This window comes from Phocoena sinus, chromosome 1, assembly GCF_008692025.1.
Source record: "Phocoena sinus isolate mPhoSin1 chromosome 1, mPhoSin1.pri, whole genome shotgun sequence".
Taxonomy (NCBI): Eukaryota; Metazoa; Chordata; class Mammalia; order Artiodactyla; family Phocoenidae; genus Phocoena; species Phocoena sinus.
Window position 1 is genome coordinate 60,551,510 of NC_045763.1, and position 19,231 is coordinate 60,570,740.

The window sequence follows — 19,231 nt, forward strand, 5'->3', positions numbered from 1 at the left end:
TTTCATATCACTCCATCCAGCTGAGACACTAAGATGTGGCAAATGTTTACAAGGACAAAACCATGGGTGAAAAAAATAGAGCTCCACAGAGGTCAATTCAAAATTTGTCCTTAAAAAAAATTTTTTTTTCATCTCCTTGCCGTTTCAGAACCCTTTCTCAGTGGTGTTTTATAACACACTTTTAAAATGATCTGGATTTTCAAAATATGCTCTCATTCCTCTTTCCTTTTACATGCAAATAATATGATATACTGGGAAGTTATCCTTAAAAGTCAGCCCACTTTCATGGCCCAGGTAAAGTAGAAAATAATCATTCTTGGTACTCTGCAGATTAGGTGTCAGTCTCCAAAGTCTCTTCCTAGACAATCCTTAGCAGCCAGAAAAGATGATTTTTGACCTTGATGATTTTAGCATTGCAAATCCAAGAATATGAGCAAATGCATTTTCTTTTTAGTAAACTGTGAGTTTGCATCCACCCCAGAGTGGCAAATGAATACCATGACATCTGCCTGTATCAGCGATGTAGAGAACTAAAGGGAAATCCTTTCTTATAACGAGGAAACAAAAAGCCTATAGCCTATATTCCAGGAAAAGAAAAAAATAGGTGATTCCAGGATAATAAATCTTATTTTAAAGAGAGAATTGACCCAATGGGTTTAGAGAATAAAAGAGAAGTCTAAATATAGTACCAGCTTCGTCAATATGTTTCTTAACATATTGCTGCTTAAGAGAGTTTAAAGACATGTGTGAGAGAATAAAGTGTCCGTGTGTGCTTTTACGTGAGGAAGCATATGAGTGTGAGTGTGAGAGTGTGTGTTCATGGCAGGAGGCGTGGCGGTGAAAACATGAAGGATAGTTAGAAAACCCCTTCTTATTTTGCGCACTCCCAGGGCAAACCCTGGCCCCAGAAAGAGAAGGGAACGTGAGAGCAGGCACAAAGGTCGTTGCCTTGACTGACGTGAAGCGACCGACCCGCCAGCAGAGACTTTTCTCCTTGGCAGACAACAACCTGCAGCGGGAAAGGCGGGCGGGGGAGGAAACCCCGAGGAGGCGCTCCCGGCCGCCTCTTTGCTGAGATAGCAGGAGCGGCAGCCTGCGGAGCCACGAGCGCAGCGTCACCGAGCCGGTGCGGGTGCAGGGGAGCTCTGGAAGGCGCAGAGGCCCGGAGGCGCTGGTGCGGCGGAGTCGCCCGCGCTGCAGGACGCCGCGCCGCCCGAGCGCCACGGGCCGGTCCGGCAACGGGAGGAACCGGCGGCCCAGCGCTGCCCGGCGCCGTGCCTCGGGCACCTGCCTGGCGCACGGCGGGAGACTGAAAGAACCCAGAGAGCTCGGCCTGTTGTCCCGTTCTCTAACAACAGCCTGTGCCGGAGCCGGGAGAAGGCGACCATTTCAATTCTCCGCCGGACTGGGATTTTTCTTCTCACAACTTGGGGAAGCCCGAGTGGAGGTCAGAGGGGCAGGCGAGGATCTCAAAAAGAGGCCGAGGGCTGTGAACGTGGTCACCCCCTCCCCTATTGCTGGAAAATCTCCTTGACATTTTTTACACTTTGAAGCAGCTGCAGCTGGTGTCGTCGGAAAAGGGGGTGGGAAAAAAGAGAGGGGGCGGGGAGAGCACGGAGACACAGCCAAGAGCCAGGAGCAGCGCCTCCTCGCCTGCCAATCCTGGCACCTGTTCACCGAGCCACTGCACCGAGGAAGACCCCACTCCGGGCGAACCCTGGGCTCGAAGCTACGGACACTCAGCCCCTGGGCAGCGGGTTCTCGCCGGAGGGACCTGCAACCGCCCACTCGGCCGCCGCCTGCAGCCGCGGGAGCGCACTGCCCCTCCGAACCGCCCGCTGCGCCCCGGTCCCCGGGGATCCTCGCCCAGGAGAGGCGCGGCAGCGGGCAGGGGGTGTTACGGAGTTGGGTGCAAGATTCGCCTTTTCTGCTCGGATCTTCTCCGCCCAGGATTCATTGTCTGTGGAGCCTTCTGGGGGTGGGGAGGGAGCTGCGCCTCCGCCACCGCCGCTGCCTCTTCTGCTGCGGTCGCTAGCGCAGCGCGCAGGGCAGGCGGAAGCTGGGCAGTGGATGCGCTCCTGCCTCCCCCGCCAGCGCTTCGGGCTTCCCCTCGGCTGCTTCCCGCCGGAACCTCTCCAGGTGTCCACCTGAAGGGCACGGGCATCATGGTCTAACGTGGCACCTGCCTGGAATCCCCTCTTTCTCCTCTTCTCCTCCTTCACCGCTCCTCTCCTCCGAGGACCCTCGTGCCCACTCCACTGCGGACCCCCGAACACTTTAAGGAATAACCCTTGGCAGCTGCACGATTCACTCTCTCCGGAACCTCATGGGCAGTTTCTCCCGCCGGCGATGTGAGTAGGACACTATCGCTCTGTGGCCAAGGGGGTTGCGGGGGCCTCGCCGCGACAGCCACAGCGCCCGAGGTGTGGGACCCGGGTGGCCGACGGGGGCGGGGGTGGGAGGACCGGAGCCTTCAGCGCCCTCTGGGAGCTGCTTGCGCGGTGGCCCGCGGAGGCGGCGGGGAGGTGGTAGGTTGCGGGGCATTTAGAATGGGGTGCTAGCTGTGCGGGTGCAGGGGAGCGCCGAGCGGCCTGGGCTGAACTTAAAGGGTTACATATTGCAAAAAGGAAAGATAAAGAGCTAGATTGGGGTGCTGGTGCTGGGACCGTTGGTTGAGCTGAGATTGATCTTAGTTCTTTATTATCTTGGGTATCTCCAGCCAGTTTTTTCCTGGAGGTGTCTGAAGGATGAAGCCCTCGTTTGATATTCTCTCTCTCTCTCTCTCTCTCTCTCTCTCTCTCTCTCTCTCTCTCTCTCTCTCTCTCTCTCTCTCTCCCTCTCTCCCTCTCTCCCTCTCTCTCTCTCTCTCTCTCTCTCTCTCTCTCTCTCTCTCTCTCTCTCACACACACACACACACACACACACACACACACTTGTGGCAGGTCGCGTTTGTCCCTTTATCTTAGAAGCTGTAGTATTCCGGTTTGATGTCTATTTGTTTGAAGAATACAATTAGAAAATCTTTATGCCTTTGGGGATTGAAGGGAACGGGTGGGGTTTTGGGGAGGGGATGAAGGGGAAGAAGGAGTATGAGGGACTGGAAGACCGAAAGAACTGGGGGAGCGATGGAGCGAAAGCTTTCTCCCTGGGAGTCAGGAAAAGCGTTGTCTCCTTCCCCCTAAGCTAGACAACTCCTACCCACACATCTTCTTTGTGTTGCACGGCGAAGCTGGTGAGCCAGCTCTATTCCCAATCCCAGTGCTGAGCCCCCTTCAGCATCTAGCATCCTCCTCTTAGAGTCATTAATGATGCAGGACTAGTTTCAGATCCTACGTGGAAAGAGGAAGGGAAGCACATTAACATTACGATAACCATAGCACCTTAGCTCACGGACAACTCAATTGGCTGCCACAGGGTGTCCTGCCTTACAGTTTGCAGAGTCAAGAATGAGGGTGAGGGAATGCGGCTTGTACAGAATGCCTTTAAAAAGAATGTGACTTAATAATAACGGAGATGGCTGCAGAATTGCTTCATTATACTACTTCTTGCCCATCAGGGCTGCATAAAGGACCCGCCTCCGCCCTCTCCCTCACTGTCTCCTCCCCATCAAGTCACAAAGCGAGCGGGCTGGGCGAGAGGGCGCAGCGCCAGGCAGAGAAGGGAAGGGTCACTTTCACAACTCCCGGGAATCGGCTTCAGGAAGGAACCATCTGAGACTCCCACGACTCCCACGTTCCTTTCGAAGTTGTCCTTCAAAAGAAATTAGAAAAGGTGTGTGTATGGGGGGTAGGGGGGGTACGCTCAGTGAGATATAAAAGGTCCTCCACCTGCTCTTTTCCATTACTTTCCCAATACACTTCTGAATTTACCTGCAGTGGTAACTGGGTCACCACGTAAAGATGTGTACCTGTTTACATTGAAATGTGGTTCTCTTGGTAGATGAAAAGCAATTTGTATGTGAGCATATTTTAACCTGGGTAAAATTTCTAAGCACAGTAGAGATTTTATAGCGTGGGCGAGAAGAGTGCATTCCAGTGAAAGCAGGACACGTGATCTCCAACAGGAGCGATACAGTATTAGGAACTCGATTTTCTTTGTTCCAGGCTGAGCCTATGAGATGCTCGGCATCCCTGTTGCTTAAGTCCTCCTTTAAGAAGGAAAAATAATAAAGTTGAAGGGGGCGAGAATAGAATGTGGAGAAGCACGAGTAGATACCTGTGAAGGGTTTGAACCTTCTGCTCTGCCGCCCACCTCTCCTCTTTTACTGCCCACCCTCCACCCACCCCCGCCCCTCGCCCCAGCTAGACCCTATTTAAAAGTGAGGCATTCCTTCCGGGAGACGTGGCGGAAAAGTTCTCCAGCCCCTGCACACGTGGGTTCTCTAGCGCCTCAGAACCTGCTGCGTTTCTCAACAGATTCTGCCACCTCCCCAGTCCAAGTGTCACGCCTCCATCCAGGCGTCTTGAACTGACTTCACAGACTCTTAAGAGAAGCACCACGAGATTTTGTGCAAAAGACAGTAGATAAGAGTCACATCCCTGCTTCTTGGAAACCATTGATCGCACCGGGAAAGAATGAGAAAGTAGGGCTGTAGGAATGATTTTAATTTTCCTTAAAAGTAAGTCATATGACTAAAGTATATTGAGGGTGGTGTTTAGCGCTCTTTGCGTTTTGGACTCCCGGGGAGTGTATCAGGCATGTGGAATGTCCTGGGGTGTGATTATTTATTAATTTAATGGAGGTAGAACTTGTTCTAGACCCACCATTTAATTAGTTCCCTGACTTGGAGATTTCTTATTTCATTTTCACTCCATGTTTTATAAGCGATCTTAATGGGCTGAAGTTTTTAGAAATGTGGGCTATTTCTGTCCTGTGCTGCATTGCATCATACTAATATGTGTTGGTAAGGAAAGCAGAGTCAATTTCCATAACATATTATGAAGTGAGAGTTCTTTATACAGTTTTAAAAATACTTGACTGCCCAAGAAAAGATGTGTACTTACCATGGCAACCCTTACATTTCCCATCACGTGTGCCTGCACATATGCAGCTTCAGAATTAGAAAGCACTTCTTAAAGAAATAAACCCGCTTCAGTTACAGTAGCCATGTTTTATTCCAAATTTTAGTGCTGCTTTAGTCTGGCATTAAAATTTTCTTAATTAAAATCTCACTCCACTTTTGTTTGTCAGCTTTTAATTTTTCTGCTTCCTCTATAAAATATAGAACATAGCTTAAAGTGCTTTTGTGCATCTGTATTTTTGTGTGCTTTTGATTTAAAAAAATTGCAAAGATATAGATTAATATCACTATGAATTTTTATCAATTATGAAATCATTAAGTGACTGTATTATCCACATGGTGTTAATTCTCAGGGGTATTTCTTAGATCTCTCTCATTTGCAGTTCATAGTACATGGTAATACTTGATATAAAAACCTAGTTTCTTTAATCATGACTTAAAATGCCCACCTTTCAAAAATAGCTGAAAAAATAAATAAAACAGTTGAAAATTTGAAGATAAGTTATGTTTTCATTGATGTATCAAAATTACAGCTATTTTTACTATAATTTTATCTTCTGATGACTGTTGTCCCAGTATAAGGCTGGATCCCTCATTCCATGATATTATAATTTCATTTCATATCCAAATTAACAGAGTGCACAAAGAGTAACCAACTATTGATAAATTACCATCTGAGTTATTTCTGGATCCATATTCCATTCTTTTTCCTTCACATAAATTATTTCATAATTTTTGGAAAATTCTTCATTAGAGAATATATGCTATTCACTGAGTATAATAATTATAACAACCACATAACTAATAAAAGACATTACTTGGAGTACTTTGGTCTCTCCAGTAAGAATGGCTGCTTTGTAGTGTATCATCCATATTCTGTTTTGGCTGGGTCTAGTCAGTCACGTGAATTGGCAAGATGGCTTTGGGGGAAATGTTAATTCACATCTGTGACACAGAACAGACCTTTAGTTTGTGCCAAGCCAAATGACCATTAAGTAATTCATATCTTCAAGGAAGGACATATAGAAGGTGATTCTAGGATCTTCTGAGAACCTTGACATTTTTACTTTGAAGCTGTTTACTACATCAGTATTCAGTGGAGGGTTTTTAATGTCTCAGGATTAAAAATTGGAATTTTAAGATTAAAATAGCAATTTGACCATATAGTGTAGCTATTAAATTCCACTCTGAGGAACCATAAAATCAGAAAGGAGATGCCTAGATGGTAGGTTTTGTATATATGTTAAAATACTGAATCGTGAATTGTCAATGAAAACTCAAATTTCAAAGTGGTACTATAAATCAACAATGTTTGAAAAATGATGGCCACAAAACAGTAATATTTTTCCTTTATGAAGTTTTTAGCCAGGTTTTGTGAATAGAGCTTGAATCAGTAGAAATATCCATGTTTTTATAGAAAATACTCTAGTGAATTATCCTGAGGTAGTGAAAGAGGATTAAGAAAACCATAGGTACTTCCAGAATTAACATGTGATCCTGGTAATACAAACCAGCCTCTTTTAATGCTATAAAATAGAAGTAGTAATAATTGCTAATCTATAATTCTAGTACATAGCAAATAATAAGACAAAATGGTACATTTTAGAAGAGTGCAATATAAACTTTTTGGTACAAATGAGGTTTTCTATAGTAATGTGTGTGTGTGTGTGTGTGTGTGTGTGTGTGTGTGTGGTTATATGTCGTGAAGGCATAGTATGTTTTTAAGGTATGCCATTTAAATAGTTAAATATGTTTATTTCCTATCTTGGAATTAAATGATATGCTTAAAATTCTTGACCTTTTGTGGTCAGGAACCATCCCTTGTCATCTGGCTTCTCTTACCATAGTGCATAATTATAGTAACAGCTACCAGCTCCTAAAGACCTACCATGAGTCAGGTGCCTTATTTCAAAATAATCCTTTAAGAAGCATTATTCTCACCATTTGAAAGATTAGAAAATTTAGGTTCAAAGACAGAAGTGATACGTCCATGTCACATAGCTACAAGGTGATGATTTAAACCCAGATTTGGCTTCTGTACCATTTTCTCTATACTATGCCTTCTCCTTCACAGGCAAAAATTGTTGCTTGTTAGATGACAGAAATCTGTAGATCATTGAATTATTTCCTAATGAATTAAAAAAACTTAATATTTTGAAACAACTTTTCAAAGTGATCAACATATTTGACAATAATGCACCATATTACTTTTGTGACCACCATTTAATATTGGTACAGAAGATACTGCTGCTTATCTTCCTGGCATAATTAATTCATGACAGAAACATTTAATAAACTATTAGAATCTGTCATATAAAAGTACATTAAGGAAGTTTTCAGTAAAGCAATTTTGAGTCAATAGCTGTCATATCTACTTTGAAATTGTGATTTGATATATAAACCTCTGGAGAGGTATCATATATGCTATGTAAATTATTAACCATAACAGAAAAATTATCATTTGTCATTCAATGACACATAGAAAAATTATTAAATAAATTTAATAACCCAAAGGATTTCCTGCATATACTCACTTTCACTGTACTGTTCACTGCTTGATAAATTACTTAAAATCTCTGTAGAAAAATATTATTTCACTTTACTAAACATGAAAGCAATAGTAGTTACCAGAGATGAAGTAGTGAAATTTATATTAGCATTGACATGATCTATTTAAATATTTTAACACTAGCGTAGATGCTTAACATTGTTTAAAGACTTCATTTACTGGCTTCTTAAAGATGCAGTTTCTTCAGTTGTGCCAGGGTACTTTTACTCTACATGAAGTTCAGTAGGTTGAGAGCATGTTTAACCTCAGGTGATGGTGATCCCAGGCCCAAGGTGGTAGCATAACAAATTTGTTAAGAGCAAGAGAATGGCAGGATATATGTGTAAGTGCGTGTGGTGTGTGTGTGTGTGTGTGTGTGTGTGTGTTCAGATGGAGAGAATTAAATTTTGTGCTCTTCAAGAGGTAAAATAGTATGAGAACAAGTGAGATGCTATAGGTTTCAGTTAAACAAAAGAGGTAGGTGACCTGAAAAGAAAAATACTGATAGTGTAAGTACTATCATTATGAGATTTTCACAGGGAGAAAGAGAAGGAGGTGGTACTGTGGAATATAGAGCTAGCAGAGGAAAAGATGGGTAAAACAGTCTAAGAGAGCATTTGATTTAATTCCCCAAGAAAAAAAATTACAGGCTTTTATGCTATTATTATACTAAAAGAGATAAATATAGGTTTGTGTAGTGGCAAAATATTTTATAGATGGCTGTCTGCATTATCAAATTATTTGGTAATGGAAGGAGAGGCAAGAAATGAACCTTACTGAGATAGTGCCTAAATGTTATGAAGACCTTTGCTGTACTAAAAAGGTGAGTAATGGATACAAAGCTAAAATGTGTCAGCTGAATTTGAAGAATTAATGTGACACAAATGGTGTAACTAAAATAATTTAAAAGTGCAAATAATTAGACTTCTTGAATATTAACTGATTAGGTTTTCTGCATCTAATGCATTCACCATTGCAGTTCTTACCATGAGTAGGCATCTTACAGAGTCATTAGAATGGAGATGTACCTCCGACCACATATTCTTAGCACTGGCATCACATTGAATATTTATTCCGGTGTTATTCTGAGTTGGTGTAACACAAGACATGAAAAAAATTTTCTTCCCTACTTCAAGTGTGATTAATTTCTTAAGACAATTATAAAAGCTATTATAATTAAATCAAATACCTATTTAAACTTCGAGTGATTGTTAAATATTAGCAATATCCTTAGGGTAATACCATATTGTTGAACATTGAGCATACCACACACATACACATACAGCTGTAATTGCTCTGTTTTATAATACATACTCTCACATAGCTGTCATCTTACTATTTCATAAGTTCATAACATTTCTGAGATTTAAAAGACTTTAGAGGGTCTTATTTTACAAAAGAGGAAACTAAGCCCAGATAAGTGTGCTTTCTTGTACAAGGTCACACATCTGTTAGTGAGAGAAACATAAATAGAACCAGATCTCTTGGCTTCCAACCTCGGCCACTAAAACCACACCCTTGGAACTTCTGGAAATTTTACACCTTAGCGAAGGGAAATAAGGATGAAAATCTTAGTCTACTAAATTCAGTTAATGAAGTCAGCCAACATGATGACCCACCCAAAATACATTTCTTTCTCATTTCATTTTTGGCTTGAATTTTGACCTGAGTTTTTATTTAGCCTAAGATTTTTGGACAATTGCCTTACCTTTCCACTTTGATTTGACTATCTAGGCAGTTTAATTCTATAAATTTACCATCTGTTAAGTATTCTATTTTTAAAAAGTTACCATTATTTAAGAAATATGGAATTAATTTCACTAATATTAAAGTATTCTAAGTTTGGATACTACAGCCTTTTTAATGAAAATTAAAATGTTCTTTTAAATTATTGATCTATTTAGAATAATGCCAACTAAATATTAGATGATGGAGAAAAGTTCAATTCCTTTTAAATAAATGACTTTCTTCTGAATTTGCTAATTTCATTAAGGATAATCAATGATTTTTCTTACCAGAAAACAAGAATTATTTAAAGTGAGATTAGACCTTTCTATAAAATATTGCCTTGAATATTGATTAGGAAAAAATTTTTATCAGGAAAATAAAATATGATATAGTTGAAATTTCTAAAAACATACTCATTTCTGTTAATTTTTTTTTGCATTACAAAGTTATATTTTGGAGGGTCCTTTGAAATAATAAATTTCCTCTTACTGCTAAATATCTACTTACTTATCTGTTATATTATGACTGTTATGACTTTAAAGAAGGGAATTCTCTGTTCTTTCATGAGACAAATTGAAACAAATGTTTCTCATTTAATGTTTTCTCTAATGCTAAAATTCTGAATACATTTTATCTAGAATCTTCAGTTACTGGGAAACTTAAGACAAGATGTTTTCTAACCTACTACCAAAACATATTAGCAACAATAATAAAACATTTTTGAAATGATGATGTACATCTCTTAAAATATGTATTTGGCTTATAAATAATGGCATACAGAAATATCTACACACAAAAGTATTTACTTAACAAGACTACCTGCATAGCCACATATCATAACCATTTTTAAAGGAAAAAATGAAAACTTCTTAGTGTAGCAATAATGTTTAAAATTGAAGAAAAAAATATGGTGACTAAATTAGTTCATTACATATCAGAACGTTAGCTCTGCTTTTCATTTGTGGAATGGTTCTTATTCATGCCAGCTTTCAGTGTACTGTTCTGGGACTCATGGGTGTGATAGAATGGAACATATTTCTGTATCTGTGAATATAATCCCACATACCATTTTATATGACAAAATCTGAATGTCCTAAGACTAGGTGTTAAAGGTAAAACAAGATGTCAACCTTTACCGGTCCAGGGTTTGAATTACCTCCATAATAATGCTTGTTTTGTCTTTCAAATTATCTAATGCTATTTAAAGAGACGTTATTTAGACAGGTACTACAAGGAGTAAGGGATTTTTTGCATTTGCTTCCTTGCTTGTTAGCTTGCTTATTTACTTGCTTACTTGCTTTTTCTATCTCGATATAACTAAAGTTTACTTCCTGCAGAATAAAAGCAAGCTGCTGAAACTCAAACATAGTGGATACCAAAGTGGGATATGAATAAGGGGAAAGGTGCAAAGGTGATGTATTCTTTGTACTTTGGTACAGAAACTACTAGAACTGCAACGTATATTTATTTTCTATATAAAAATTATGAAGAAAATAAGCTTTATTAGTAAATATAGTTATTAATATAGTTACTAAATATAGTTATTAATAGTTAATAAATATATGAATTAACAGATGGGGTACATGCTCATTTACGAAAATATATTGGAAAAACTAGGAAGATGGGTAATTGAGAATGCACTTATCTTAAAGTCTAAAATGTGATGGTGAGTAAAATATTAAAGCATGGTTTGTACAAACAGTGTTTAATGTCTGCTTTTCCTAAATATAATTGTATATATGTCAAGCTCTTAGTCCTAGGTACATTCTCTATGCATCCTATCCTAAATACACCCTCTGAGCCAGGCCAAGGGCCCTTGTCTCCTGGAACAGTTGGCAAGGTATATATCTTCTCTACTCTTTGCTAATTAGCATAAATTCAGCTGTGAATACATGGTGTAATAGTGACTGCTAGTGGAATAACATCAGTCTCTTTGCACACAGTCTTGGGGATGCACTTGTCACCCCTTTTGGCTCTGCATGCGACCAGGACAGCCCCAAAGCTCAAGGGTACATGTCTTCTTTGCATGTGTAAAGTTATCCACGATTTTTAGAATGGAATATATTCTTAATCTTCTTCTCCTTTTTCCAAGTAGAATTTCTTTGTATGATAATGTGTGAAAGATAGATAGGAATGCAGAAAAAAGAAAATTGAATTTGGATTCTGGAAATATGGATGAATATTTTCTTGCCTTAAATGTCACTTAATATTTTTAATATCTTTGTTTAACAATGGATAAAATAGTATATTTTTGGTATAAAAAGTAGGACATTTTATTGAGAGTCAAGAATTATAGTCTGATGGGCTCACATTATAAAAAGTAATATAATAGCTTCCAGTATTTACACTGAGAAGGAAGGCAACAAAAAACCCTATGATGTTACTTGAAAGGTTTTACACTCTCTTCTGGATCTGAGACATGTGAGAAATTTACCCTTAAGCTGAGTAAAGATCACTGTTAAGTTGGTACATTCTTTTTAGACTGCTTAGTTAAATGAAATATATATGACTATTAGTATACTTTAATGAAACTTTAGAGTGCTTTGATTATATTTTTAAAAAAGATCAAAGCTTTAAATTGTGTGATTTGTGTGATCACCCAAGATCACTGTAAGTTGGTCTTTTGGGGATTCTTCAAAATGTGAATATGTATCATTCTTAGCATCCTTAAATAACTGTTTATGTGGTTGTCTCCAAAACTAGCACATGTATAGTGGCTCACTTGATTTTTATTCCTAGCATACTAGTTCACAACATAGTGCAGAAAAAATGCATGTTGTGTGAATGAATGGTTTCATTTATGCCTCTGAATGTCTCTGACTCTGGCAGCTTTTAGTGTGGTTCCTCTGGATTTCTTCTTCTCTTTCCTTTTTGAGAACATCATAGGATTTAAGTCCCCAGTTCCTCTTTGCAGTTAGGCTGACATGTGACTTAATTTGGCCAATGCAATAGGAGCTAAAAGTGAGGAGTATCTCTTGAGTAGAAGTATTTATGACCTAGTGCACTATTTGCTCTTCTGATACAGCAATTACAGACAAATTTGTCATGATAGGGCCTCCATCAGCCTGGCCCCTGAACAATTACATTAAATAAAGTCATCCCTTTCAACATGTAGCATGAGCAAGAGTGAATGTATTGTTGTGTTAAGATTTGGGGGAGTGTTTGTTACTCAAGGTAACCTAGACTTTCCTTCCTTTCAAATTCACTGAGTGAAATTCTAGTGAAAGAATCCTGATGTCCACTTTATGGTGTCACAATTACAAGGCTGTTATATGGACATACCTCTAGTTTACAGTTTAATATAAAATTGTATTCAATTCCCATTTATATTCTGTCTACAAGAGACCCACTTCAGACCTAGGGACACATGCAGACTGAAAGTGAGGGGATAGAAAAAGAGATTCTATACAAATGGAAATCAAAAGAAAGCTGGGGTAGCAATACTCATATCAGATAAAAGACTTTAAAATAAGACAGTTACAAGAGACAAGGAAGGACACTACATAATGATCAATGGATCAATCCAAGGAGAAGATATAACAATTAAAAATATATATGTACCTAACATAGGAGTACCTCAATACATAAAGGAAATGCTAACAGCTATAAAAGAGGAAATCGACAGTAACACAATAATACTGGGGGACTTTAACACCTCACTTACACCAATGGACAGATCATCCAAACAGAAAATTAATAAGGAAACACAAGCTTTAGATGGCACAACAGACCAGATAGATTTAATTGAGATATAGGACATTCCATCCGAAAACAGCAGATTACACCTCCTTCTCAAGTACAAACAGAAGATTCTCCAGGATAGATCACATCTTGGGTCACAAATCAAGCCTTGGTAAATTTAAGAAAATTGAAATCATATAAAGCATCTTTCCCGACCACAACACTATGAAATTAAAAATCAATTACAGGGAAAAAAATGTAAAAAACACAAACACATGGAGGCTAAAGAATAATTCCTAAATACCCAAGAGATCACTGAAGAATTCAAAAATGAAATAAAAAAAATATCTAGAGACAAATGACAATGAAAACACGATGATCCAAAACCTATGGGATGTAGCAAAAGCAGTTCTAAGAGGGAAGTTTATAGCAATACAATCCTACCTCAAGAAATAAGAAAAATTTAACCTTACACCTAAAGGAACTACAGAAAGAAAAGCAAACAAAACCCCAAGTTAGTAGAAGGAAAGAAATCATAAAAATCAGAGCAGAAATAAATGAAATAGAAATGAAGAAAACATTAGCAAAGATCAATAAAACTAAAAGCTGGTTCTTTGAGAAGATAAACAAAATTGATAAACTTTTAGCCAGACTCATCAAGAAAAAAGAGGGAGAGGACTCAAATCAATAAAATTAGAAATGAAAAAGAAGTTGCAATGGACACTGCAGAAATACAAAGCATCATAAGAGACTACTACTAGCAACTCTATGCCAATAAAATGGACAACCTGGAAGAAATGAACAAACTCTTAGAAAGATATAACCTTCCAAAACTGAAGCAGGAAGAAATGGAAATTATGAACAGACCAATCACAACTAATGAAATTGAAACTGTGATTAAAAATCTTCCAACATCACAAAAGTCCAGCACCAGATGGCTTCTATCAAACATTTAGAGAAGAGCTAACATCCATCCTTCTCAAACTCTTCCAAAAAATTTCAGAGGAAGGAACACTCCCAAACTCATTCTACTAGGCCACCATCACTCTGGGCTTTCTGTCCTTTTCCATTGATCTATATTTCTGTAAAAAAGAAAACTAAAGACCAATATCACTGATGAATATAGATGCAAAAATCCTCAACAAAATACTAGCAAACAGAATCCAATAACACATTAAAAGGATCATACACCATGCTCAAGTGGGATTTATCCCAGGGATGCAAGGATTCTTCACTATACACAAATTGATCAATGTGATAGACCATATTAACAAATTGAAGAATAAAAAACCATATGATCATCTCAATAGATGCAGAAAAAGCTTTTGACAAAATTCAACATCCATTTATGATAAAAACTCTCCAGAAAGTGGGCATAGAGGGAACCTACCTCAACATAATAAAGGCCATATATGACAAACCCACAGCAAACATCATTCTCAATCGTGAAAAACTGAAAGCATTTCCTCTAAGATCAGGAAGAAGACAAGGATATCCACTCTTGCCACCATCATTCAGCATAATTTTGGAAGTCCTAGCCACAGCAATCAGAGAAGAAGAAGAATAAAAGGAATACAAATGGGAAAAGAAGAAGTAAAACTGTCACTGTTTGCAGATGACATGCTACCATACATAGAGAATCCTAAAGATGCTACCAGAAAACTATTAGAGCTAATCAATGAATTTGGAAAGTTGCAAGATACAAAAGTAATGCACAGAAATCTCTTATATTCCTATACACTAACAATAAAAATTCAGAAAGAGAAATTAAGGAAACAATCCCATTCACCATTGCAACAAAAAGAAAAAAATAAATAGGAATAAACCCACCTAAGTAGGTTAAAGACTTGTACTCAGAAAAGTATAAGACACTGATGAAAGAAATCAAAGATGACACAAATGGAGAGATATACCATGTTCTTGGATTGGAAGAATCAATATTGTTAAAATGACTATACTACACAAAGCAATCTACAGATTCAGTGCACTCCTTATCAAATTACCAGTGGCATTTTTTACAGAACTAGAACAAAAATTCTTAAAATTTGCATGGAGGCACAAATGACCCTGAATAGCCAAAGCAATCTTGAGGGCAAAAAAACGGAGCTGGAGAAATCAGACTCCCTGACTTCAGACTATACTACAAAGCTACAGTTATCAAGACACTATGGTATTGGCACAAAAACAGAAATATAGATCAATGGAACAGGATAGAAAGCCCAGAGATACACCCATGCACCTATGGTCAACTAATCTATGACAAAGGAGACAAGGATATACAATGGAGAAAAGACAGTCTTTTCAATAAGTGGTGCTGGGAAAACTGGACAGCTACATGTAAAAGAATGAAATTAAAACACTCCCTAACACCATACACAAAAATAAATGCCAAATGGATTAAAGATCTAATTGTAAGACCGGATAGTATAAAACTCTTAGAGGAAAACACAGGAAGAACACTCTTTGACATAAATCACAGCAAGATCTTTTTTGACCTACCTCCTAGAGTAATGGAAATAAAAACAAAAATAATCAAATGGGACCTAATGGAACTTAAAAGCTTTTGCACAGCAAAAGAAACTATAATAAGATGAAAAGATATCCCTGAGAATGGGAGAAAATATTTGCAAATTAATGAATGGACACAGGATTAATCTCCAAAATATATAAACAGCTCATGCAGCTGAATGTTGACAAAACAAACAACCCAATCAAAAAAGGGGCAGAAGTCCTAAATAGACATCTATCCAGAGAAGACATACAGATGGCCAAGAAGCACATGAAAAGATGCTCAACATCACTAATTATTAGAGAAATGCAAATCACAACTACAGTGAGGTATCACCTCACACCAGTCAGAATGGCCATTATCAGAAAATCTACAAACAACAAATGGTGGAGAGGGTGTGGAGAAAAGCAACCCTCTTGCACTGTTGGTGGGAATGTAAATTGATACAGCCATTATGGAGAACTATATGGAGGTTTCTTAAAAAACTAAGAATAGAATTACCATATGACCCAGCAATCCCACTACTGGGCATATACCCAGAGAAGACTGTCATTCAAACAGACACGTGCACCTCAATGTTCATTGCAGCACTATTTACAATAGCCCGGACATGGAACCAGCCTAAATGTCCATTGAGAGATGAATGGATAAAGAAGATGTAGCACATATATACAATGGAATATTACTCAGCCATAAAAAGGAATAAAATTGGGTCATTTGTAGAGACGTGGATGGACCTAGAGACCGCATACAGAGTGAAGTAAGTCAGAAAGAGAAAAACAAATATTGTATATTAATGCATATATGTGGAATCTAGAAAAATGGTACAGATGAACCAGTTTGCAAGGCAGAAATATAGACACAGATGTAGAGAACAAACATATGGACACCAAGTGGGGGGAAAGCGGTTGTCGAGGGGTGGGGAGTGGTGGTGGGATGAACTGGGAGATTGGGCTTGACATATATACACTAATATGTATAAAATAGGTAATTAATAAGAACCTGCTGTATTAAAAAATGTATTCTGTTTTATGTGTAATTAAAATTTTAGTAATTTAAAAAGCTATATTTAAAAGAGACAAAGATCAATCTAATTGAGAAAATTTTATATGTTTGAAGCACTTTGACTTTCTTAGTTTATAATTGTGTGTTCACACATATTTTGATACACCTAAAGTCTAAGAACTCTGCCATCGTTCTTGTACATACAACACAGAAGCAGCTCCTCTGATTTGTGAACAAATTGAAGAAACCAGCGAGATACATATTTTCTCATTCTGTAGCTTATTGGGACAATGCTTATAATAAAAAACTCTACCAAATCTACTAGAATCTGCAACATTTTCTCAGTTTAATACATTTTACCCATGTTCATGCATTTATTCATTCATCCATTCTGAATATTTATTGTGCTGTTACTCTATGCCATGCCCTGTGCTAGACAAGGCTGATTACACATGTGACCCCTGTTTTCATGGCACTTATAGCCTAACAGGGTAGGCAGACATTAAACAACTAATCACTCTAGGAATATAAAACTTCAAGTTATGATAAGAGCTATGAAGGAAAAGACCAAGGTACTGAGAGTGAATGTAATAGGGATCTGAGCAGGAGAAGTAGCATCTCTGATGAACTGATATTTAAGTAAGACATCTTAGATGATAGGAGTTAGCCAGGCAAAGAGAGGGAGAAAGAGAATTCCAGGCTGGGCAAATGGTGTATGCAAAGACTAAATCAGAAGGAGGTGGTGCATTGGAGGGCAGTGTAGTTGGAAAGAGGCCAGTGTGGCTGAATATTAGGGAGCAAGGAGAGACTGGCATTAATATGAGACAGGCATGAACAAGATCATCTCAGAATTTATTGACCCAGTTAAGAATATAAGATTTTTATTCTACATCCTATGTGAAGTCATTAAGTATTTTTAAACAGAAGAGTGGTGTGAACTGATTGATATTTTTAAGTGATCACTTGAGCTGCTTTGTTTAAAATGCATTACCAGAAGGTCAGAGAGGAAGTAGGGAATTTTAAATTAGGAGATGTTTACAGTAGGTTGGGCAAGATATTAAGGTATCTTGTGCTAGGATTTTGGTCATGGAAATGCAAAGAGGTGGATAGAAGTGGGTATGCCTTGTAGAACCTCTTGTATTCTTTGCTGAATTGATAGTGGGAGAGGGCTAGAGATAATAAGTATGGTATCAAGGATTATTTCAAGATTTCTGACAGGAACAACTGGACACATGGAGGTACAATTTATTGTCTGAAGAATCCTGGATAGGGAGCTAATCTATTCAAGCGTAACTAGAACATTGACACTAATATTAAGGAAACTGAGCACCTGACTGAGATATTGAGGAAGCATGAATCAGAGCATCAGCTTATAAAGCTAAACATCCCTATATAAAATTACTGGAAATGTAGCAAATACTTTTGTGGGGAAAATAATTAAAGCCTCTTTTTAAGAAAAAAAGTTTTCAATAAATGATAATTGAGTATGCATTAGAGTGACTCACTTGATATTGCTCTCTTGCTTTTCTTCTAATTATTCTCTGGCATGAAAAGAAAACATGAATGTGTATCCATTCCTTTCGAATACTAATTTCTTCTACCTCTTTCTGTTATGCTTTAAAGTTTGGAAAGAGCAATTTACTTCTGGTCCTTTTACATTTGGTTGCCTGAGATGAACAAAAGGCTGTTAACTGTTGGTATAGTTTGTTTTAAGCAGCCCATCTCAAGTACTTCCTATCCTCTTGTAGCCCTGTAACTACCCTGGTATCCATGCTGCATACTTCTCTGGGCAAGGCCACACACATTTGCAAGTTATCCCCTGTGTGGTCCCTTTCCTTTAGGCCTTCACATTTATAATTTTCTGATGCTAAGTTCTGTCAGTTCAGACACATTGTAAATTGCTGTCCAGAGAGTGCATATGTAAGTAAAGTGATAATCTTTTATTTATGTACATAGTATGGATATATTATTTAGGAATATGTTCAGCTGCAAGTAACCAACAATTTGTGGCTTAACTGAGTAAAATATTATTTTACCCCTTCTTCCAGTTAGCATTTGCAGTGGTAACTAAAGATACCAAAACATTTCAGTGGCTTACAACCACAAACATTTATTTCTCACTTACAGCAGCAACTCTGCATTGCTCTGTTCACCCAGTCTTCTCACTCCAGCCTCCAGGCTGAAGGAGTACCGTTATCTGGGATGTGTTGTTCTTCTGGTAGAGGACAGGAACAAGAAGCCAAACTGACCCACTCAAGTTCAGTGAAAGCTTCTGCTCACACATAGCATATTTTATGTCCATTCACATTCCATTGGCTAAAACAAATCATATAACTATAATCAAGGCTCAGTGATGCTGTTAGGAACTCTGACTCTTTTCAAATCATTGCTTATGGCTTGGGTAGCATTCTTAGCATTTATGCTTGAAAAGAGTTTTGCTACCGTAACAGAACTGCCTTCAAGTGGATTGGCACCAAAGATAACAGAGGCAGTGGATATCAACTGTGAGTTCTCTTAGTTCTCTTCTTTGTTTTTGCTTTTGTTTTTTCCCCCTTTTATCCTGGCCAGCATGCAGTTCTGTTTAATACAGTACGACTTGTGTATATATTTTGATTTTTTTTTCTTTGAGTTCAAATGTATTTTATAAATTTCTCAAATAAATTACTTGGACTATGCCCTGCTATTTCCCTAGCATAGCTATTATCCTACCATGGGGCACTTGGAAAAAATAACATTCATC

The 19,231-nt window shown here is 38.4% G+C and overlaps 1 protein-coding gene across 4 annotated transcripts in view; it reads left to right on the plus strand.

Annotated features, from left to right (window-relative positions):
• The first annotated feature begins 1,655 nt into the window (after positions 1 to 1,655).
• Positions 1,656 to 19,231, plus strand: part of LRRC7 (leucine rich repeat containing 7) — a 514,499-nt gene continuing 496,923 nt past the window's right edge. For 2 of the 4 annotated variants that reach the window (XM_032604372.1, XM_032604363.1), the window contains exon 1: positions 1,656 to 2,351. Coding sequence is in view for 2 of the 4 variants with exons in the window: in XM_032604363.1 (XP_032460254.1) it covers positions 2,350 to 2,351 (2 nt within the window). In the remaining 2 variants the exon portion in view is untranslated. Of the gene's footprint in view, positions 2,352 to 3,635; positions 3,772 to 19,231 lie in introns of those variants that run through there. The other 2 variants (XM_032604391.1, XM_032604380.1) reach the window with 2 other exon arrangements.